Source organism: Paroedura picta, chromosome 1 (assembly GCF_049243985.1).
Source record: "Paroedura picta isolate Pp20150507F chromosome 1, Ppicta_v3.0, whole genome shotgun sequence".
In the NCBI taxonomy this organism is placed as follows: Eukaryota; Metazoa; Chordata; class Lepidosauria; order Squamata; family Gekkonidae; genus Paroedura; species Paroedura picta.
Window position 1 is genome coordinate 113,172,905 of NC_135369.1, and position 23,015 is coordinate 113,195,919.

The window sequence follows — 23,015 nt, forward strand, 5'->3', positions numbered from 1 at the left end:
CCCACCACCTCTCAAGGAAGCCACCCTTTTCCACTGAGAAACTGCTCTAAGTTCTTTAAATGTAGTCGGATTTATTTTCAAATAAACAAGCACACAATCAGTTTTTTTCCAAATACCTAGTTTATCATTTTGTTTATTTTAGTAGTTTGGTTTTACTCCAGATCTTGCTCCAATTGGCTTATTCTGTACAGCAGAGGGAATGTCCTTAATTAAAAGCATATTTCCCTTTCTTAAATTTGAATGATAATTAAAATCAGTAAAAGATCATAAAACTGACATATGAAATTGAACATGGCTAAATACAACGTGTATCAACAGAGAGCAAGTATAGAATTCAAGTTTTGGAAAGGCAAGGAAAGTCATCTTTCTAGTCTGGAAAAATCTTCCAGTATTTTTTCCTTTAAATATGATTAAAGATACAACTAAAGAGTACTAACATTTAATCTCTATGCTACTTAAAGGGGGGGGGTTCTCTACCTTTCTCTGCCTCCTCCGTAATAATGGAAAAAATGAAAGCCAGCCAGCCAGAGATTGGACCAAGTTGATGTATTGACGTGCCACAGAGGTATCCATGGAAACCTGGACTCTAGCTTCATTCACATAAAAAGTGCTTCCCAAGCAGTCTAGCATGTGTTTGAGACCAAAGAGAAGCCATTGTACATCTGTGCTGGTAAAGATCCTTTTCCATTTCTGTACAATTCAAGCCTCCTGAAGTGTCAGTGTAAAAAAAGAGTTGTGGGAGTCATAACACATGACATTAAAAAAAAACTCTCAAATTGAGCATTTCTCATGCTGTTTGTGTCGTGGATATGCAAAAGCAAGAATAAGGGAGAACAATTTTTTTTAATTAAAGGGCTATCCCCCTTATATGTTTAATATTTGCAATGCAGACCTATTTAAGCAAAAACTAAACCTTACATGCAAAATGCTTTTGGCTTTGTCAGGAGGAACATTCATACATATATTCACACAAATGGAAACTATCTGCTCCACTTAATATTTCTGGTAAGCCCTTGGAGGAGGAGTGTGTGTTACGCCAAATGCGTGTCTATAAGGACACATGTCTAAATTTAGTTGTGGGGAATCAGCTAGTAGAGCCAGCAAGAGGCAGCGTGGCGTAACATGGGACCTTGTATTGCACAGTTTACTGGGTAATTATGTCACTGAGATAGAACAAAGGCAGACAATGATCTAAACATGGAAGAACTTTATTAACACACACTAATTAGACAAAAGGCAACACATGCGCAATCTAGCATAGAAATGTACATTCCTAGCCACTAGCACACAAGGAAAAGGCTTATAGGGGAGGAACCTATACTAAGGGTTGATTGGAAGTGATATCTACCTGTCTTCTGGGTGGAGCAGACTTCCGGAGGTCCAGGGAAGCAATTTGGGGTGACGGACGAGGGACCAAGATGAGCGTTGGACAGAGTTTCTGTAGCCTGGAAACTGACTGCCCTTTGTGGCTGTGGGAGCCTGATATTTAAAGGAAATTTGTGGCCTGAGGTTACAGAGGGCTTATCTTACCTTGTCCAGGGCTTGGACAAAGAGTTTGATGGCCAGTAATGATTGTAGCCAGGTCCCAACAAAGAAATGGGTTATTGAGACAAAGAAACTAGCTGCTAGGAATATGGAGAAATATTTCCTATCTAGAATGGCTGATGGCCCATTTCTGGTAAATCCTGGATGATTGCTTGTGCCTGGGGATAGTGGTAAGGGAAAAGACAAAGACCAAATCTTGGATTAGATTTGGTGTTGAAAGAGAGTGGCCAGTTCCCTTTACAAGACAATGTGCTTGGCTGGCTGGAGGGGAGTCTTGGGTGGGGTGCCTTTGTCTCTCTGTACTTGCCAGGTGTGCTGACAAACTCCTCTTTTGTTTGCAAGCAAGAAGGTTGGGGGAAGCCTAGCTCCAAGTGCTGCTTGAGAGCAAGAAGTGGGTTTTAGTTGCTCTCCCATTATGCTTTGCAAGGCTTGACCTGGCTTTTCTCTCTCTGGTGCCAGGGTCTGTGTCAGGAAGGGTTGACACGGGTGTGCCATCCTACGATGGAGGGGTGATGGCCCACATAACATGTGTCTCATGGCTTAAGTGCCACTCAGGGTGGCTTTCCTGTTCCTGAGTGCCTCCTCCTCCAATCAGTTTCCCTGTCTGTCCAGCGGGCAGCCAATCACCTTCTATTTCAGGGACCAAAATCTCTATTTTCATGGCCTAGTTTCAGTAGCAGCTGCACAAGTGTCTCCTGAACAAGAAGCTAATAGATAGGGAAATAATCAGAATGAACAAATGAAAACCTTGAAAAAGGTCTACAAGGAAACCTGGCAGAAGTTTCAAAATTCTTTTCAGATAGTAAATGTACAACTTTAGAAAAAAATGTAATAATCTGGTCAACGGTAAATTCTAAATTTTATTTATTAATATTGGCATGTAGGATGGAGAAAAGGGGCAGCAGCCACTGCCAGTTGGTGCTCTGCAGCCACCGCTGTCCCTCCTCTCCGCACCAAGGTGCTGGCCATCTCGAGTTTCGGTGATCGCTGAGGTGGCCAACTGTGCCAAAGCGCACAAATCTTCTGGGAACCTAACATTCAATATTCATGTATTCTTTCATAAAGTTAAATTATTGTGCATCTTTTCTGCATTAGTTTGAGAGAGACTTGTCTGTTGGTAGAAAGTGCCATCAAGCTGCAGGTGAGTTATTTTGATTCCATGGGGTTCATGCTTCTCCCCCTGCCACCCCATGCAGCCTGGCAAGGCTGCAACCACAGTTTTTTGGGGCAGGAGGAGCGCTGGCAGGGACAGGCTCACCCTCTCCCTCTCCTGCCACTACAGCACCAATGAGGCCTGGCAAGGCCACAGTCGGGGCTGCTTGGGGCGGGGGTGAGCACTCAAAGGTGGCTCCCTCTCCTCTTCTTCACCCCATCTCTACAGGGCTCTCAATCCCAGGCCCTGTGCCCTACTTCCAGCTCCCACTCACCATCTGGCACTTCCTCCACATGGAAGAAGATGGAGGGGGATGAAGCCAGTGGTGGGACATCCTTCCTGATTGGCCATTGGATGGACAGCCAATCAGTAATGGGACAACGTATCTGATTGGTTGGCAATAAGTGCCAACTCCTCCCAGCACCCTCTTACCATTTATTTATATGATGATGAAAAGATTTTTTGCACAAATACTTTGCTTTCCTCTTGTGCTTGCATTCATGGAGTAAAACAAAGTCCCTTGGTGGTCAGTATGGAGTAGTCAGTGGCCTGCAATCTTGCACCTAGGACATATAAACTATGACTCTCATTAAGGATAAATGCCCGCAACTTCTTGCTACTCCTTTCATTTGCCATCTGCTATGAGCTTCTGCAAGTCATCCCACAAGCCACCTTGAGCAAAGGCATCCACTGCATCTAACTGCTGATGGATTGTTATCCATAATTTCTTCCTCAGCTCTTCTTTTATCTATAACCATCTCCTGCTCACTATATAATATTAGACTTTATGATATTAAAAATTGATGGCACTTTAAGGTTTCTCTTTCTGGTGCACTATCCACGGCTATTGGGTAAATGACTCAGGAATTCTTTTGAAAACTGCGCTGCTGAGATCTACTTTTCAAATTGTTTCCCTGTGTGAGACTGCCAGTGTTTGCTGCCATTATTAACATCAATAGCTTGGGTAATCTATAGCTTGAGGGTTGGTCTTCAGTTCATAAACCTGATCGCTTTTCCTTTCTACTTTAAAATGTAAGAAGGAGCCGTGATGTTGGCTGTGTAATTGAACTTTATGAAGAGTTCCTCAGAAAACACGCCATGAGGCTGCAAGGTGAAGCACAACTTACGGGAAGTACAGCCTCTCTTCCTACACAAATTATTAATAGGCTTCCCATTAAACTAGTTCCCAGGATCGGCTATCTGGTCAGTTCTTAAGTGGGTTGCCTAATCAGAACGGGTGAATGGAACAGGACGTTTGGCCTCCATCACTTTGATCCCAGTGGGGTAGCTTTTCTAGTTGCCTTCTGGATCCTGCACTGACTTTTGGCAAGACAAACGTATGTCCAGTGTACATGAATTAAGAAGACGAGCTGGGGGTTTTATACCCTGCTTTTCACTACCTGAAGTCGCAAAGCAGGTTACAAACACCTTTCCCTTCCTCTCCCTTCAACAGACAACCTGTAGGATAGCTGGGGCTGAGAGAGCTCTAAGAAAACTGCTCTGCAAGAACAGCTCTAAGAGAACTGTGACTAGATCATCCAGCTGGCTGCATCTGGAGGAGCGGGGAATCAAACCTGGTTCTCCAAATTAGAGTCTGCCATTCTTTAACCACTAAACGATGCTGGTTCTCAATAATTCATCCTAGATAGTTGCACTCCCGATGGGTTGTGTGTGTGTGTGTGTTTGTGTGAGTGTCTGGGGGGAAAATATCTTTGCAAAGAAATTGAACCTGCAGCTCTTTCTTATCATTTCCCATGTGTTCAAAAACTTTCTTAAACTTGAGACAACATTGAGCTGTCTGACTTCCCTATCTGCAGTGACTCTCGCCATACACACATGCTGTTTGTGTCACGGTGATTTCTGCATGCTGTGCGAGGTTGCTGCTACTGCAGTGTCACTTCTGATCTCTTGCAGCAGGCCTTCTTGCTCTGTTCTTCAAAGTCTCCTGATGAGTAAGCCTCCCCTAATCCCACATGCTCCCTTCATGCTTTCCATTTCTTTAAACTCAGAGTAACAATTTTTGTGTGAGCTGAGAATACCATTGGCAACTTGTAATATAAAATCTGACCGTATTGTGTTGTGTCATTTATCGCTTGTAGCTACAGCTACTTTATGACTTTGGAGGAAAGTGTTATAGTATAGCATCATCTCGTCAGATCTCTGAAGCTAAACATGGTCAGTACGTGGAAGGGAGACCACCACGGAAGACTCTGCAGACAAAGGCAATGGGAAACCTCCTCCGCTACTTGTTTGCCTTGGGGTTGCTATACACACACACACATAATACTTAACACACACAGCATATGGCTCCAGGTGTATGGTCTGCATAATGCACTACAAGAGGGAGATACACCAGCTATGATTGTTCGTTTCCAGCTTCATCTCAGCTGTGGACGCTCACCTGGTAGTTGTGATCTTTTAGTTTCAGCACTCCAGAAAAGTTTCTTATATATGGCCCTAGAGGTCCCTTCCAACTCTATGATTCTGTGATTATGATTTTACATCCTAGGGGAAGATCATTTCCTCAGAGAGAATTGTCAGTCATGCTTCGACATATGCTTTGTGGGTTGTTTCATTTTGTTAGTATTGTTGAGATTAATACTGGCCAATTTACTCCATTGCTGGAATTAGTAAATATAGTAATACTAGTAGTAGAGCCCACTGAAACCAAAATTCAGCGGGCGCTAGGGGCCTGGGGAACTTTTTTCCTCCCCCCCCATCTGGAAAAAAGCTATCCAGGCCCCTTCCCCCCCCCCCCCCGATCTTGAAAAAAGCTCTCCAGGCCCCGGGGAAGGCGATCCGTGGCTCTGCGAGCTGTGGATCGCCTCCCCGGGACCAGGAGAGCTTTTTTCCTCTCCCCCCCTGATCTTGGACTGGAGCCACGCACCCCGGGAGCCTGGCGGCTGCAATGACAGAGGCAGACCCAGCGGGGCACATTGTAACCTGCTCGTGGAGTTGATTGGCGAGGAGCTGCTGCCTTTCCATGGAGCAGGCAGGCAGGAAGGAGAGCTGCTGCAACTGAAGCGTCGGCTCCTCATGCGGGGGGATTTTGCGGAGGGGAGGAGGAGGAGGAAGCGGAGGAGGGGAAAGTTAAAGTGTCGGGCGGCGGGGCTCACGGCCATCTAGAACAGCTGGAGGCACCCCTCTTGTCGCTCATCGCCTATTGACACGCCCACCCACCATCTCCAATACCGGTGAAGGCTCAGATCTTTTCTACCGTTGGCTGCTGTCCGAGTTCCTATTTTTTTTTAAAGTGTGTGTGTGTGTGGGTCAATTTGCATATTTGCCAGGCCAATGGCAAGCCCTAGAAGGCAAAAGCAACGTGGCATGGTCCTGGCGAGTCAACGTGCACTGAGAAGACTGAAGGGTTAATTTCCTAGCTAGAGGACTGGAGCCACGCACCCCGGGAGCCTGGCGGCTGCAACGAAGAAAAAGCGCCTGGAGAAAAAGCTCTCCAGGCCCCGGGGAAGGCGATCCGCGGCTCTGCGAGCCGTGGATCGCCTTCCCCGGGGCCGGGAGAGTTTTTTCCTCCCCCCCCCCCCGATCTTGGACTGGAGCCACGCACCCGGGGAGCCTGGCGGCTGCAATGACAGAGGCAGACCCAGCGGGGCACATTGTAACCTGCTCGTGGAGTTGATTGGCGAGGAGCTGCTGCCTTTCCATGGAGCAGGCAGGCAGGAAGGAGAGCTGCTGCAACTGAAGCGTCGGCTCCTCGTGCGGGGGGATTTTGCGGAGGGGAGGAGGAGGAGGAAGCGGAGGAGGGGAAAGTTAAAGTGTTGGGCAGCGGGGCTCACGGCGGCGGCGGCTCTCTTGGGCGGCGGCTCTCTGAGGTGGCGGCTCTCTGAGGTGGCGGCCTGACGCGGCGAGAGGCGCTTTGCGCCTCTCGCCGCGTCAGGCCGCCGGGCAGAGAGCCCCCGGCAGCCGTGCTCCGCGCGACTGCCGGGGGCTCTCTCAGGCAGCGGCCTGACGCAGTGAGAGGCGCTTCGCGCCTCTCACCACGTCAGGCCGGGAGCAACTGCGAGCCGCGATGCGCGCGGTTCGCAGTTGCTGGGGCTGGGAATCGGAGAGACTAATCGGCAGGCGCTGCGCGCCTGCCGATTGGTCCCTCCGATTGTCTGTCCGGAGGAAGGGTCCAACCCGGACCCTTCCTCATCCCGGACACATCCCGCCCCAGAAGCCCTTATTCCTTTATTTAGTCCTTGGCGCCCGCGGCGCCACGTGCGGTGTTCAGATATAGCTCTAATGTAGAAATCTATAATTTGTCAATCTTACTTATTACGTGTTTTATATAAACACACATCTTTTGAATTTTTCTTTTTTCTTTTTTTGTTCTAGAAAAACCTTGAATTGGTCTACGTCCCCTAAATATGAAAAAAAACAATCATGTTAAAGAGCGGCAGGAGACTCACCGGATGCCGCCATTGACGAGGCGGCGGGGCGGGAGGGAAGGAGGACGCTCTCCGGAGAGCGTGCGCAGCCCGGAGAGCTGTCACATGGGGGGAGCGGGCTCGCGGCGCCTTTATAAGCGCCACGTGCCTTGAGCCTGGCCTCTTTCTCCTCCGGCAGCAGATCGAGCAACAGCCCACCCTCCTTCCCTGTGTTTCAGTGCGTTGCCATGTTGGCAGTTTGAAGTGGTTCTTATTTGTCACAGCTACGGGGATAGCAAGGGGATGGAGCCTGTAACAGGGTCAGGGAATCAGGAGGGAGTAAGGGATTCCCTGCATGGTAGGCCACCTCAGGATTGAGGGGCAAATGTGGGGTGAGCTTACCCAGCTGGGTAGCTCAGGGACCCAAGAGGGGGTGACCTGGGATGGGCTAAGGGAGGTCCACGCCTCCCAAGGCATTGCAGGAACACACTCTTAGGGTCAAAATCCCACAGCAAGGAGCCCTGCAGATCCAGAGGGATCCCGGGTGGGGTCTCCAGGAAGCTGTGGGAGTATTGGGTGGTTATTAAGGCCTAAGGGCCTGTGGACAGGCTCCCTCTCCCCTTGCTGGCCAACACAATTGTTGGAATTTGTTGCTGTTAATAAAGCTGTGGCCTGTTTTTTGCCAAAAGTTGATGAGTGAGTGTCTCCTTCTAACCCAAAATGCCCGCCTGCAAGTCAATTCACATTAATAATTTCATCGTTAATATAGAGGGGTGGTACATGTGTGTGCGGGGGGAGTTTCAGATTTTTTGTGAAGAAAAAATCTTCAATCACAATGAAACCCTTTCAAAGCCAAATACAAAAATTATCTGTCATTTAGCTTCACGTAAGCATTTGCTACAAACCAAGAAACATCCCAAGCTACTGACAGTGCAATCTAAGAAGAGTTATACCTTTTAAGTCCACTGAAGTCCATAGGCTTAGATGGGTAAAACTTCACATAAGAGAACAATGTAGTGGTTCATATGTATTGTGCCCCTTCGTATTTATTTACAGGTGGAAGAATAGGAGGGATTAGCAGGCATGTGGCTGTTTCTTGTCTTCTATGACATCATATAAAGAGATGACTATTTTGCTGATGGACATCAAACAGTTTGCTAGCAACATGGGTAGCCACTAGAGAAGGTGGAAGGGAGGGGAAACAAACTAGCTGCAGGACAGAATCTTTTACTCTCCAGGGAGGTGTGATTTCATAAATAAAATAAAGCATTTTCTAAGGCATGCCAACCAATTGTAATACATGGTGATTCCAAAAGGTGACCACAGAAATAAGTAGAAATATCCTGTGGCCAGTGCATTCGGGCTTTGCCTGTGAAGAAGTGAGCTTTGAGATTCACCAGGGTGAGTAAAGACGAAGGCTAGGAAGAATCGGCAGGCCTGCTTGGTCTTTGTCCCCCTTCCCGGGGGGGACTTGGCGGCCGGAAGGCAACTCCAAGAGCCAACTAAAGTCCAAGAACAAAGGCAAGCCCTGCTGCGATCGTGCCGCGGCTGCGCCCCCGCCAAGCGCCTCACTTCGCCCGGACTCCCGCGGGGAGCACCTCCTTGATCAGCATCGCCCGCTGCCCTGCGATTGAATGGCGAAGGCAAATGAGGGCCGCCGCGTCTCTTTCTTCGTCGGCTCCCTAATCCGATTCCGCGCCCGGCGGCCTGGGCGTGGCCCTTGCCTCCTCCTCCGCCGCCTCTTTCCCTTCGGAGTCCTCCCCACCCCCATCCCCTCCCCTCCCCTCCCCTCGGCCCCGTGAGGTCAGCCTAGGAATATCGCCGCATTTCCCCGGCAAGCTCCGTCGCTGCTTGGTACCGCGCGCGCCTCCGTGCGCTTGGAGCAGCCGAGCCGCAAACCAAGTGGGGGGTAAGTCAGTCCTGCTGCTGCCGGCAGAGCCATTGTTTGCAGAAGGAAGGAAGGAAGGACGGAAGGAAGGGTCTGAGCAGGCAGAGCCAACGGGGCAAGCCCTTCAGCCTTTCCACTGACCGGGTGGAAATGCGCTCGTCTTCCGCAGGGAAGACCCCCCTCCCCCCATCTCCCGGTGCACTTGCCGATTGCGATCCCGTCCGGGGGGGGGGGGTGGAGAAAGAAAGAAAGAAAGAATCACACAGCTCGTTCTTTGAATTGCAGGCAGAGACTCTTTTAGACCTGGGCTAGCTGACGGGATTTGTCTTTTGTTGTTGTCCCCCTCCCCCCCCCCCCCCGCCTGGAGAGACGCAATGCCCGACCGCTTCTCCCACGCCATGTGTCGATGATCTCCTCCCTACCCACCGTGGTCTGGTTGTGTGGCAGAGTTTGTTCAAGGGAGGGAAGGCGCGATTCTTGGTTTTATTGCGTGAGTTTTTGAAAAAACGGGACTCTGAAGTTTGCACAGGAAAACAGGGCCAGTGCTAGGAGCGGAAGTTGGCAGGGATCGGACGGTGTCCTTGGCAGCTCTTCGGCGAAACAGACTAGGCTGCGGTGAAACTTCTTGAAGGAAATCAGGTAACGTTCCGGGAAGATCTAGTGCTCTACTTAAGCGATTCGAGTAAATGAGAGTTGGCAAGAAGTTCTTTGAAAAGGCTTTGGGTGCTTTGTTCGGTTAAGGGCCTGGATCTCCCCTCCCTCCCTCCCTCCCTCCCCGCGACAGTTTTGAAATTCAGATTGAAAAAAGATCGTTGTAAAATGCCTTTATTCTGGGCCAAACTTGTGAAAAGGATGCAAAGGGCTTGAATAATGGTGGCTGCATTCCCCTCTCCACATGTACTTGGGAAGAACTGAACTCCGAACGACTTGCTTCTGTTCTTTCCCTCTTTTGATACAACTGGCCAGATACGGCCCCTATACTGCAGAATGGTCCATGTGTCTGCTTTTCCCAGTTTACCTTATGTAATTGTTGGCCTGTATACCGTTTTATTGTTTTACCTAAAAACCAGTGTTTTGGAAGACAATTACCAAATCACTGCAGCATTGGCATGAGTCTCCAGCTACTATTTTCTGGGGTGGAGCCCGTGTCATTATAGGCTGCTCAAATAGGACAATAGACTTTAGACTTTTTAATGTTTGTCTCTCCATACACAGAAACCACCCCTCTCTGGCTACAGATATTCCATAGTCATAAGAATGTGTTAAGAATAAAGTTTAGTTTCCTTGTATTTGATTTGATTTTTTTCATAGACTTTTGATGGATAATAACCTTGTGTTTTACTGCCTGTTTGCCTCAGATGTGTGTTTATGTATCACTGGCAGGCTGTGTTGGAGGGTCAAGCTTCTTTGGGCTTTAGTGAACCATATGGTTGGTTCCAGACTGAGTTGGCAATTTCCACTGATCCCCCTTCCCATTGCAGATCCCCCTCTCATGTTATTCCCCCATGTCTCCTGTTCCCCAAGAAAACCATTTCTTGGAGCTCAGTAGGCTGCAGTGGGAGGAGGGAGGGAGGAATTTTCCATTCTGCCACAGGAAATGTTGTCCGGATTCAACCTCTGGAGTCTTTGTGACGTCACATGGAGCCCTTGACACTGGACCTCTGACCACCCATCCCTCCCCTAAAAGGAAGGAAAGAAAGGTTGGGTTCCTGCCACCATTTGCATCAGCCCAGTCTGGGATTTAGATAGCTGGCTTCTAGTGGCAATGGCAGCTTCCACCCATCTCACACAGGACAAGGGCCAGCACCTGCTTTGCCCTGGAGGGGGAATGGCAGTGGAGTGGCAGGGATTCTGCCCCCCCCCCTGGCCTCAAGCATGAAAACACTTTTAAGTGTGTGCTTGCTGCATGGAACTCATAGTATCAGGGAGCAGGTTCATTCCCTTGAGCTAGGGTTGCTGATCTGGAGAAGCTGAGGCAGAGAGATAGGTTTCAGGAAGAGACCCTCAAGGATTTGCCAGAATAGTTCTACTCCTATCTTGGCAGTTCTTCTACCGTTTTGGAGAGTGAGAGTCTCAAGGGGGGAGGGCATCAGTTAGAGAAGGGGGGACGGACCAATATCCTCTCATACCAAGTTTACCATTGGGGGCTGGTGGGAGATTGGCTTCTGGTAGTGGTGACTGAGGGGCTGAGGAGATGAAGGTTACTGGAATGGGAAACACTATAGATGTTTATATGCTAACGCTATAAGTCTCAGGGCTAATATGGGGACCTAAAGTATTTGGTGCTCTGTTACAATTTAGATATAGTATGGATTTCAGAAACATGGCAGAAAGGGGAAAATCTATGTGATACAGGGATTCCTGGGTATATGCTCTACAGGCTGGATATGGAGGGACAAGCTGGTGCTGGTGTTGCATTGTTCACCAAAGAGGGCATAGAAGCAAGTAAGTTATAAAACATAAGGGAAATTAATGCCTCAACAGTAGTGATGTGGGTGGAAATGCTGGGCCATAAGGGTCACTTAAAAGTGGGGAAGTACGATCGCCCACCTGATCAAACCTTTGAGGCTGGTGATGAGAAGCAGAAGGAAATAAGGGAGCTGGCTAAAGCAGATAATGTTGTTATACTGGGAGACTTCAGCTACCCTCACAATGACGGGGTAAACATGTGCTGGAGTCATGCTGTAGAAATAAGATCCCTCGACATCATAAATGACTCCACTTGAACAGTTGGTCACAGAACCAACTGAAGGGCCAGTGATCTTGGACTTTGTTCTGAGTGGGCCTCAAGACTTGATGAGAGATGTGGAAATTGTGATATCAATTAGGAACAATTCAGCATTCAGATGAATTGAAACTTGCCTCTAAAGTCCAAAACTGTAACATTTAATTTCAAAAGAAGGAACTTTACAAAAATGAGCAGGGATAGTAAAAAAGGAAGCTGAAGGGGAAACACAAGAGAGTCAAATCCATAGAGGATGCTAGGAAACTATTTAAAATTGAAGCCCAAATAGAATACATTCCACGGGTTGGGAAAGGCCTGCCAAGTCTAGACAAGGCCTACATGGTTAACAACACAAGCCAAGGAAATGATAAAAAGTAAACAGGCTTCTTTTAAAAAGTGGAAGGTCTGCTGTGGCAAAATAAATGTACATCAAGAATTACACATGCAAACGAGAATTTGAGGGGCTGATTGCTAAAAGCATCAATATCCAGAGCAGGAAACCAGCCAGAGAAGCAGTGGGGCCTTTGGATGACAATGGAATAAAGAGATTGCTAAAGATAAATGGGCATTTTAGGGGGGGAAAGATGATGGGGGGCATGCTAGAGATTTATAAAATTATGATGGGCTAGAGATAATTGACATATAAATTTTTCTCCCTCTCCCAAAACACTAGAATTTGAGGGCATCCAATGAGTAGTTCTAGGATGGAAAAAAAGGAAATACTACTTTACGCAGAAAGTGATAAAATGTGGAATTTCTTGCCAGAGGATATAGGGATGGCTATAAGAATAAACAGCTTTAAAGGGGGATTAGATAGATTCGTAGAAGATTGATAGACTTATCAATCACCACTAGCCATGGTGACTAAGGAGAACCATTTAGAGGCACTAATCCTCTGAATATCAGAGTCAGGAAATAACATAGGAAGATATCAGCCTCTATGCCCTGTTGTTGGCTATCCAGAGGAACTGGTTGGCCACTGTGTGAGAAAAGGTGTTGGACTAGATGGACTATTGGTCTGATTCAGCAGCGCTCTTCTTATGTTCCTAGGTTATACCATTTTCACAGGTTTATTAAAATGAATCTTCAATATCTGTTGTCCCCATGTTCCACCTAAACAAGTTTTAGAACTTGCTTTTCTTCTTATATTGTGAGAGTTTCTTTTGAGTTATAACACTATTGTTTATTTATTCTATGTATGTGATTCATTCTTTGAGGTGCATCTTTTATATGGTTTCATATGCAGTCTCACATTACAGGACTTGACTTGCTTGGCTCCAGTAGTAGAATTGCATCCAGTTCATTCAGATAATTTTCAAAATTATTGTTCATGTTATGTTTGGTTGCAGTGCAACTAAACAACATAAAGGTAAAGGTATCCCCTGTGCAAGCAGTGGGTCATGCCTGACCCTTGGGGTGACGCCCTCCAGCGTTTTCATGGCAGACTCAATACGGGGTGGTTTGCCAGTGCCTTCCCCAGTCATTACCGTTTACCCCCCAGCAAGCTGGGTACTCATTTTACCGACCTCTGAAGGATGGAAGGCTGAGTCAACCTTGAGCCGGCTGCTGGGATTGAACTCCCAGCCTCATGGGCAGAGCTTCAGACTGCATGTCTGCTGCCTTACTACTCTGCGCCACAAGAGGCTCAAAAACATGTACAATAATTTTGTTAAGCAACACCATAGGTCTCTTCTTTAAGTGAGTAAAAACAGCAACCTCCTATTTATACCTTGTAGTTGAAGGTGAGGGTTAAGGGCTTAAATCCAAAGTTTCACCTAAGGGTAGCATTTGGAGAGAACCAACCACTTCGTTATCAATTCCCATGTGGAGTACCACAAGGAGCAGTTTTCTCCCCAATCCTATTCAATACCATCTGAGCTGTTGCTCAGCTAATATGAAAGTCTGGATTGGGATGTCAATATGTCAATGACACCCAGCTCATCCTCCTGATGGGCAGTCACCCTAATTCACCCCCAGACTCATTAGTCAGATGTTCAGAAGTAGTGCTGGGCTGGCCCAAGCAGAGCCATCTGAAACTTAATTCTTCAAAGATGGAGGTCCTGTGGTTCAGTAGGAAGGGACCTGTCAAGGAAGCGCAATTGCCCTACCTGGATGAGGAACAGATCAGAAGAGTAGCATGGCTAGTGTTCTTCCACCTGCACCTCTAGCACCTTACCTAGGCCCAGAACACCTAGCCACAGTTATTCAGGTGATGGTCACCTCTAGGCTGGACTTGGTCTATGTGTGTCTATCCTTATTCCTGACCCAGAAGCTACAACTTGTGCAGAATGCAGCAGCCAGGGTTCTCACGGGAACACCTTGGAGGATTAACATCTGGCCCATGCTCAAACAGCTGCACTGGTTACTAGCTGAATATCATATCAGGCTTAAGGTTCTTGTAATCACCTTCAAAGCCCTGAGTACCTGAGGGACTGCCTCTCTGCCTATGCCTCCTGGAGAACAATGTGTTATGCAAACAACAAGCTAGTGATCCCTGGCCCTAGGAAGGCTCCCCTGGCCTTGACCAGAACCAGGGCTTTCTCTGTCCTGGCCCCTACCTGGTGGAATGAGCTCCCAAAAGAGATCAGGGCCCTACCAGAGTTAAAACAAATCCACAGGGCCTGCAAAATGGAGCTCTTCCACCAAGCTTTTGATTGAAGCCAGTGAAACAACTCCACCAATCACAGCTCAGAGGCCCCTCCCACCACCAACTAGGTGGGAAAAATTGAAACTGCAGAGTCGCAAACAACACACAACCACCGAGTTGCGGAGTTGAAATGTTCTAATTTTCAAGTGTTTAAATGTTTTATTGTTACAAATTCCACCATTTTGAAATGTTATATGTTCCAAATGATGATGTTCCTTGTATTGTACTATGAGAAACTTTCATAGTAAACTACCCTGAGCCACAGGGAGGGCGGTATATAAATTAAATAAATAAATATCTAATTAGCTCATATGACTATACAATGAAAGTTTGAGATTCCCCAGCTCAACTCTTTGGGATTGAGTAGACACTAAAAGGCTAGCTTTGTGCACTCTCCCATTTGGTACTAAATAACAGTTGGTGGAATTACTGGGTAGATCCTATACATGTCATGGGGGAGTCAGACTGGTAGGAGGCTATGTATGAGAAGTCATCATGGATGGGCCTTGGATTTCCCCAATTAAAACTGCTGGGCGGATTCACCAGCACTGGGCTATAGAAACAGTGAAATGACAAGAGGGACTTAGGCACTGCTTAGAACAGGGGTGGGCAAACTGTGGCCCTCCAGATGTCCATGGACTACAATTCCCATGAACCCCTGCCAGTGAATGCTGGGATTTGTAGTCCATGGACATCTGGAGGGCTACAGTTTGCCCACCCCTGGCTTAGAACAAAATAGTCTGGGCACTTGGAAATAGAACAGACACCTGAGAAAAACTGCCCTGTGAGAAAGACCCAGACTGCCAGTATTTTGCTGCTTCTGGCAAACAGGCAGGGACACAAGAATTAAGTGGGCTTTTGGTCAGATTTCTTTAGTGGTGGTGGAGGAGAATGAGATCAGGTTTTGGCCTGGGGTAGAAAATCTATTTCTGCAGAGAGCTCTGCTTGTCACCACAGTGATTGTAGCCCAAGTCCCCAGGTAATGTCTGTGTCTTGAGAGAGCACAGTGCTGTGGCATACAGACAAGCTTTCGGAGCTGTTGTGAACTCCGCCCTCTCCATGGTGGACCCACTGTCCCCATCTTGAGAAAGAGGTTTGCTTTGTGCTGATGGTCCCTCACCGGCCTTCTGTGTGCCCCTCCAGCCACCTCAAGGAGCAAATCACGAGGAAGCGGACCATGATCCTGGGAGGACTGGACTTCTCCGCGACCCTCCGAAGATAGCATCCGCCATGAGTCAGCCACCTCTCGGGGGCGCTGCTGCTACAGCCTCGCCTCGCTTGCATCCAGAGGGAAGCAGCCGAAGCAAGCAGCAGCAGCAGCAGCGAGCATCCTCTCCGGCCAGACCCAGGGATTCTCCCGCCCGCCAGCCCTCGCCAGCTGCTAACTCTGGTCGCTCCGCAGCGGCGGCCGCAGTCGCGACCTCGAAAGCCAGCTCCGCCCGGCCGCCGCCGCCGCCACAGCAGCCAGCGGGCCAGAAACCCAGCCGGGCTAAAGGGGGCGGAGGAGGCGTGGGTGGGGACAAGCCGCCTCCGCAGGCTGCGCCGCCGAGGAGCGCCGTGCCGCTGGGAGCTGTCCAGGCCGGGGGTGGTGCTGAAGCGCAAGGCGCCTCGCCCTTGGCGCTGGCTGGACTGGGGCTTCCGAAGAGAACCGCGGACGAGCGGGAGGCGCCGGCGAGAGACGCGACGTGCGGGCCCGGCGAGCAGCAGCCGCCGCCGCTTCCGACCGGCGGCGAGGGGGAAAGGGAAGGCGCGTGTGCGCCCCCTCCGCCGCCCAAGAGCTGGGGCCGGGGGAAAGCGGGGAGGCCTCTGCAAAAGGGCGGGGGGGAGGCGGCCCCGGCTCCTCCATCTTCTTGTGGCGCAGGGAAGGGCCGGGCCCTGGCGGGGGGCGGCGGCGGCGGCTACTGGAAGGAAGGATGCCTGCAAAGTGAGCTCATCCAGTTCCACCTCAGGAAGGGGCTGGCGGCGGCCCAGATGCAAAGCAAAGGCAGTAACCAGAACAACGGCGGCGCCTCGGCGGCCGAGCAGCCCCAGCGCGCCTCCCCCTCTTCTCCAATGGCGCCGGTCGGGGCCGAAGAAGGCAATGGCCGCAACGGAGCCCCCGAAGGCGCCTCCAGCCTGAATCCCCGGCAGCAGCAGGAGCTCCAAGAGGAGGTGGAGAAACTGCGGGAGGAGAACGAGACCCTCAAGGTGAGCGGCGGGGGGGGGGGGAGTGGGAAGAATGCAGCGGGTGTGGCTCCGGCAGGGGCGGGGTTGGCGAATCCTTTATGCTCTCCCGGAGGCAGAGGAAGAGAAAGGGGACGGCTAACCTGCTAAGGAACGTCTCCCTAGAAGAGGGCCTTGGCAAAACAAAGGAGCATGAATCTTCCTCCTCCCCCTCCTCGTTTAAGCATCGCATCTCCTTCCAATTCCCTTGTCACAATTATGAAAGGGAGGGAGGGGGAGCCATTGCATCTCTGATAGTGAGACCCTATTCTGTTCCCGGCTGTAGACACAGAAGGACATTCCTTGAATTATTTGGGCTCCTAGGAAATGCTGCTAGAATAGCCATGTCATTTCAGATATTCTTTGGGAAATCATGGTTACCAATTACATGATTGGGGGGGGGGAGTGTATGCATAGCAGCATGTGGCTTGGCAAACTTGGCTGTCACTCCCTGCTATTCACATGCTCACACTCTAATCTGTTGCAGTATGAACATAAGGCAAACACAGTTTTAAGGTGGACTCTAATCTTCTACAAATGGAATAAAAACGTTTTGCCTTAATGTGTCCAAAAACTCTTGCTTATTTCCCCTTCAGACTTCCCCTTCAGACATTAAAGAACATGTAGGTTTTGATGTACTGTGTAAGTAAAAGGGTCCTACAGCTTCACTGATATAGGAAGCAATTAGGGCTTCGACTATTAAATATTAAAAACCTTTTGATAGGCTGAAAATTAGGAAATGATTTTTAAAAGTTAATTATTCATTGAAAATAAGCTTCATGGCAGATGCCATCTTAGAAGATGCATTCTGCTTTCACTGTCACGTGGGAGGGGGATGCATCTTCTGTGTGGCACTTTCTGCTGGACAGCCCTGCTTCACCTAATAAAGCAACAAGGGTTTGCTTTTTTTCCCTTCAAAATAATTGTTTTTCATACGCAGATTTATGCAGACAATTCAGCTAGAATTTATATGATGCATGGGTGACAATTTTAATCGAATGGCAGCATTATAAGAAGCCTTTCTAGGTGGATTTTTGCCTTTCTTTCATGCATTGTTGTAGTCTTTTAAAAGTAATTCTGTTAAAAATTATGCATATAAAATTATATCATAATGTTCTCCTATCTGATTTGTTTCACCTTGGAGGAATGGTGTTGTATGATCTAGATCTGTATGTCTATACTTACACGAATATTAAGAGTGAAGAGTCAAAAGTGTCATATCATTAGTCAGTTAATTATTTAGTGATGCTAAAGGGGAAGATTCAACACATATGTCCCCATGTAGTACAAAGTATATAAACCTGAAGTGATAGAGATGCTGAACTTCCATTTACTAACCACAGTGGTCTGTTTGTTTAATTACTTTATTTATATCCCATCTTTCTCCCCACTGGTAGCCAAAGTGGTTCACAGGATTTTCCCCTCCTCAGTTTGAGGTTGTTTAGGCTGAGTGCGTGTCTATCTGGCCCAAGGTCACCCAGAAAACTTCCTTGGCAGAGAAAAGATCTGAACCCTGGTTTCTCAGATTGACCATCTAGCCACTACAACACACTGCTTCTGTATCACTTTTCTATGTTTTTTTTTCTTTGACTCCTAATACTCATGGGGGCATATTAGACATTTTCAGTGAACATAAAGGACATATACGGATGACTATCCAAAAATTATGTATCAGTTGCCCTTTGTCCCATGGAGTAGGAGAATTTATGTAATCTGATGTGTTTGTCTGTTCTTTTTGAATGAATGCCAGAATGAAATAGATGAGATGAGGACTGAGATGGATGAGATGAGGGACAGCTTCTTTGAAGAGGATGCCTGCCAGCTTCAGGAAATGCGTCATGAGTTGGAGAGGGCTAACAAAAATTGCAGGATCCTTCAATATCGTCTTCGTAAAGCAGAACGAAAGAGGCTTCGCTATGCACAAACTGGGGAGATTGATGGAGAACTTCTACGTAGCTTGGAGCAGGACTTGAAGGTACAGCAGGATCAGAAGGTGGTCAGGTCTTTAGGGGATAGTGGGAAGGGAGACTATGAAAGAACTGTAGTCTTTTGGGCATCAACTAATGTGTGAAGCTTTTTATGTAAAGCCAAGCTTGCTTGAGGCCTAGTTTCTTCAATGGCACTGAAAACAAGAATTTGACCTGAATCTTCAATTTTTAGATATAGTCACTTCAAATATTTATCTTTCTGGTTATTGGAAGATTGTACATTCCTTTTCTTTGCCATTGAACTGACCTTTAAATCTATGAACACAGACGCAGGTGGGTAGCTGTCATGGTCTGAAATAGCAGAGTAAAATTTGAGTCCAATGGCACCTTTAATACCAAGAAAGTTTTATTCAAGGTCTAAGCTTCCGTGTGCATACACACTTCTTTAGACAATGAAATAGGAATCATCTGTACTCTGATTATTTCTGTTTCTGTCTGAGGAAGTGTGCATACTCACACCTTGAAAACTCGCACCTTGAATAAAACTTTCTTGGTCTTAAAGCTGCCATTGGATTCAAATTATGTATGAACAAAAAATCCACAATAACAACTAAAATAACAAAAGTTCAGCCATATAGCTGATCTTTCTGGGCTATACTCCAGATCTGTGTTTTGAGTTCAGAAACACAGCTAACAGTAAATACTGCTTTGTAGTTGCACAGTACTTTCAGTATTTCAAATGTATTGCATACATTCTGTTGTGATTCTTAAAACAGTACTATAAGGCAGGTTATTGTTATTATCCTCATATTGCAGATATGGGGCTGTTAAGGGCTTGCCTAAGGCCTCCTTCTAAAATTGTGGAAGAAGTAAATTTTGAACTGCCTGGAGGCCTCATTCTTTTAGTGACTGTGCTGAACTGCTCAGATTCCTCTGCATGCTTCAGTATGAATGAAGCATGCCAATACGATAAACTGCTCACAATACAGGAAGACAATATATAGGCCTCCAACATGATGTGTGATTCCTTCCCATTCTTTGTGGGAGGCATAGTTTGTGGTCATTTTCAAATTGTCTTTGTATTCCAACTGGTTGCTAATGGATTTTCCCCTGTCATTTCAGACAGACACATTAGTAACTGGCTGCTAGTGAAATTTTTCACCTGTTTTTATAAACCCACTTGTGTAGGCTTAGCAAAGCATGGTTGAGCCACTTTCAAGAAAAATCTGCTTCCTTCCATTTTCTGCCCTTTTGTTGTGCTTTTGAATCACTGTAGTGTGGACTTTTTGGGGAACATTTAAAATTGGGGAACATTTAAAATTGATCACTATAGTGCTAAACCAATATAGCACTATAATGGCACCATTGAGATCCCTTGTCTCCACATTGTCAAAGGAGTCAAGGCATTTCAGTAGTGCTGCTATATAGCACTCAAGTGCTATATTGGTTTAGAATGTTCAGTTTTAAAAAACTCAGAAGAAGATCACATGGCGAAAAAGGGTGGTGGGGGGAGCGGAGGAAGCAGCCCTGTTTAAAAGGACCATACTGCTTCAGAGAGGGCTCATTAACAGAAGGAAATTTGCAGCGTGAAAGCCCCATCCCTGAGCCATATGGAAGGGCGGTGTAGAAATCAAATAAATAAAATAAAAATAAATATTGCTTTCCTTGAAATTGGGCCTACAATGAATAACATCCGGTATAGAATGGTAATGTGAAAATCTTCTGTGTCTATCATATATGATTTTCTGAGACAGAATGAAGTGATGCTGACAGAGGAAATTTAATTTCCAATAAGGAGAGAGTGAGTCACACGCTATTGCTGATGTTAGGTAAATAATAGGTTTCTTGGTGGTTTCCAACCAGCTGTTTTTCCTTTGAGCAGCAACAAGGAAGAACTACATTTTGACTACAAGTCTATGCATACAATTAGGACTGAACTCTGTTAGGCTCAGTAGGGATTAGGTTTTTAGTAGTATATTATCAAACAATGATAAAGGTTGTAGAGTTTGTTTAGAATTGCTGGCACAACATTAATATGTAAGTGCCTCTGTCTAGATACTGTAAAATGTGTACCAAAGAAGAATTGAAATATTTTACAACAATTCTGTTTATTTTAACAAAGAGATGAGCCAAGCCCATGTTCAACTGAGATGTGCTTTTACCACTTTACAATGGCATATATTTGTTGTTAAAAGCTTAGGGTGGGTTACAGCATATTTAAAAGAAATACACAGTGCAATCCTAAATGGTTACAGCCTTCTAGGTGTATTGAAGTTAATAGGTTTAGAAGGGTAGCTCTGTTTAGCATTTGGCCATTAATGAAGGAACATAATAAATGAAGGAACATAATAAATGTTAAAACTTGCTGTTAAAAGATTTTTAACTCATTCATTATCTGCCCTTGAATGATTCTGCCATAATTTAGTAGATCAAATTTAAATAGATCTGTGTTACCAGGCCTACAATATTTGAGACATTTATATCATTAATAGCAAACTAAATCTTTTCCCATTGAAAAACATAAGATATATAGGTTTTTACAATTTTCTGTTGAATTATGTCCATTATTTTAATAGGAAACAGTTGGTCTAAGATTTGGGAGTCCTGTGATTAAATGCTAACTTAGTAGTATGATCCCTGATTACACAATGTTCCATCAGTGAGGTTCGTGAACTGAGCTTCATATTTAGGATTGGATCACTCATTTTCACCCATTTCTCTTTCTTCTCCTAACCCACATGACATTGTACATACAGGTCCCATGATTCCCCCAACATAGTCTTTTGGGTGATCAGAGGTAACCTCATCTTCTCTCAAAGAAAAGAAAAGCTGGTCAGAATGAGACTAGTATTAGAATAGGATTACCAGCTCTAGATTGGAAAATACTTGGATATTTGAAGGGAGGAGGTTTGGGAAAAGGAGGCACCTGAGCAGGGCACAATGCCAAAGAGTCCACCTTCCAAAGCAGCCATGTTCTCCAGGTGAACCTAATTTGATCATCTGATGATCATGTTTTAGTATGCTTTGGGCTGATCCTGTGTTGAGCAGGGGGTTGGACTAGATGGCCTGCATGGCCCCTTCCAACTCTGTGATTCTGAGATCAGTTGTAAGGGTGAGAGACTCATTTTAGGACAGTATTTATGGCAAATAAGAGCTTTCTACAATTATATGGTACTGCCATATAATAATCATATTTCCAAAAAAATTAATGGTTCTAAACTGTCTCATTTAGGTTGCAAAGGATGTTTCAGTAAGACTTCATCATGAGTTGGAAAATGTGGAAGAAAAACGTACCACTACAGAAGATGAAAATGATAAGTTAAGACAGCAGCTGATAGAAGTGGAGATTGCTAAGCAGGCTCTACAGAATGAACTTGACAAGATGAAAGAGGTTAATAACATTCAATATTTACTTTTGGGAAGTGAATGATACCATCAATTCATATTCTGCCATGAATTTCTTGATTGTTGAAATGCTAATTAGGAGGCTTAATGAGGGAAGGTTGTAAATCCTCAAAATACAAAATTTAAGCCAAGAGAGTCTTACAGCGGATGAAGCAGTTTCTTTATTGGGAAGGAGGATATAAATTTGAAAAACTGTAATTTGCCAGATATCACAGATTAGCCTTCTACTGTGAATTGTTGGTTTTTGTGAATGATCAAATGGTCCAAAGATTGCCTGTTACTATGTACGTGTTTCCTGGATAAAGGTCCCTAATTATACTTGCCTTTGAAATGAAAGACACTGATTTTTTTTAAAAAAGGAACTTTTCTTGTTGCTTTCAGATGTTCAGAATAATTGGGGCTAAACAAAGCAATCAGCCCAACTCTATTGTGGAGTGTTGGCAAAATATACAATTATATACTGCAATTCAGGGGGTTCTTTTGAGAGCAGCCAGACTGGTAGAAATACAGGGAGATATTTAATTTTTGAGCTGTAGTGTCCAAAGCTGTATTTGTGGATTGTGGCCGGTCTGCAAATCATCTTTATGAAGTCATTGACCTGAAGCAGGATTCTTTGTATGAAAGAAGACAAAAAAGCAGTGGCTTCGTATGTGGTTGATACAGGATGGCAGAGGCACAAGCGAGTTGTGTTGCATCATTTCATATTTTTAGTGCAGCCATTGTAATTTTGTTTGGAGCTTAAAAGTCTGTGTTCTGATTATGAAAACGTACATTAAATCCTACATGTTTTTTTTCTTCTTTTTGGTTTTTGTTTTCTCATTATACCAGAAGTGTGGAAAAGGGGAAGAGCACTTTTATTTGTTTATTTATTAGAAAGTTTTTTTATTATAGTTTAAAGAATAGAATAGAAAAGTTAATTGATTACATAATATACCTCTCTCCCCAATAATTATCTAATACATCAAAATAACTACTTGTTCAGATATTCTAGGTAATCGTTCCAGTGATCATAAAGCTCTCCCGGAAGTCTTCTATTTGCTAAATTTGTCCATTTAGCCATTGTAGCAAATTCTCCAATCTTATCCAACCATATATCCACTCCATCATTGTGTCTCCATCTTTGTGTCACTAAATGTTTTGCTGGCAGTTGCATGA

The 23,015-nt window shown here is 46.0% G+C and overlaps 1 protein-coding gene across 7 annotated transcripts in view; it reads left to right on the forward strand.

Moving 5' to 3' along the window:
- The first annotated feature begins 8,838 nt into the window (after positions 1 to 8,838).
- MTCL3 (MTCL family member 3) overlaps positions 8,839 to 23,015 on the forward strand; it is a 39,125-nt gene continuing 24,948 nt past the window's right edge. For all 7 annotated transcript variants that reach the window (XM_077299946.1, XM_077353640.1, XM_077299940.1 and 4 more), the window contains exons 1-4: positions 8,839 to 8,974; positions 15,469 to 16,512; positions 18,278 to 18,502; positions 21,688 to 21,846. In XM_077299946.1, coding sequence (XP_077156061.1) covers positions 15,556 to 16,512; positions 18,278 to 18,502; positions 21,688 to 21,846 — 1,341 coding nt within the window. In that variant the 5' untranslated portion in view covers positions 8,839 to 8,974; positions 15,469 to 15,555. The remainder of the gene's footprint in view (positions 8,975 to 15,468; positions 16,513 to 18,277; positions 18,503 to 21,687; positions 21,847 to 23,015) is intronic.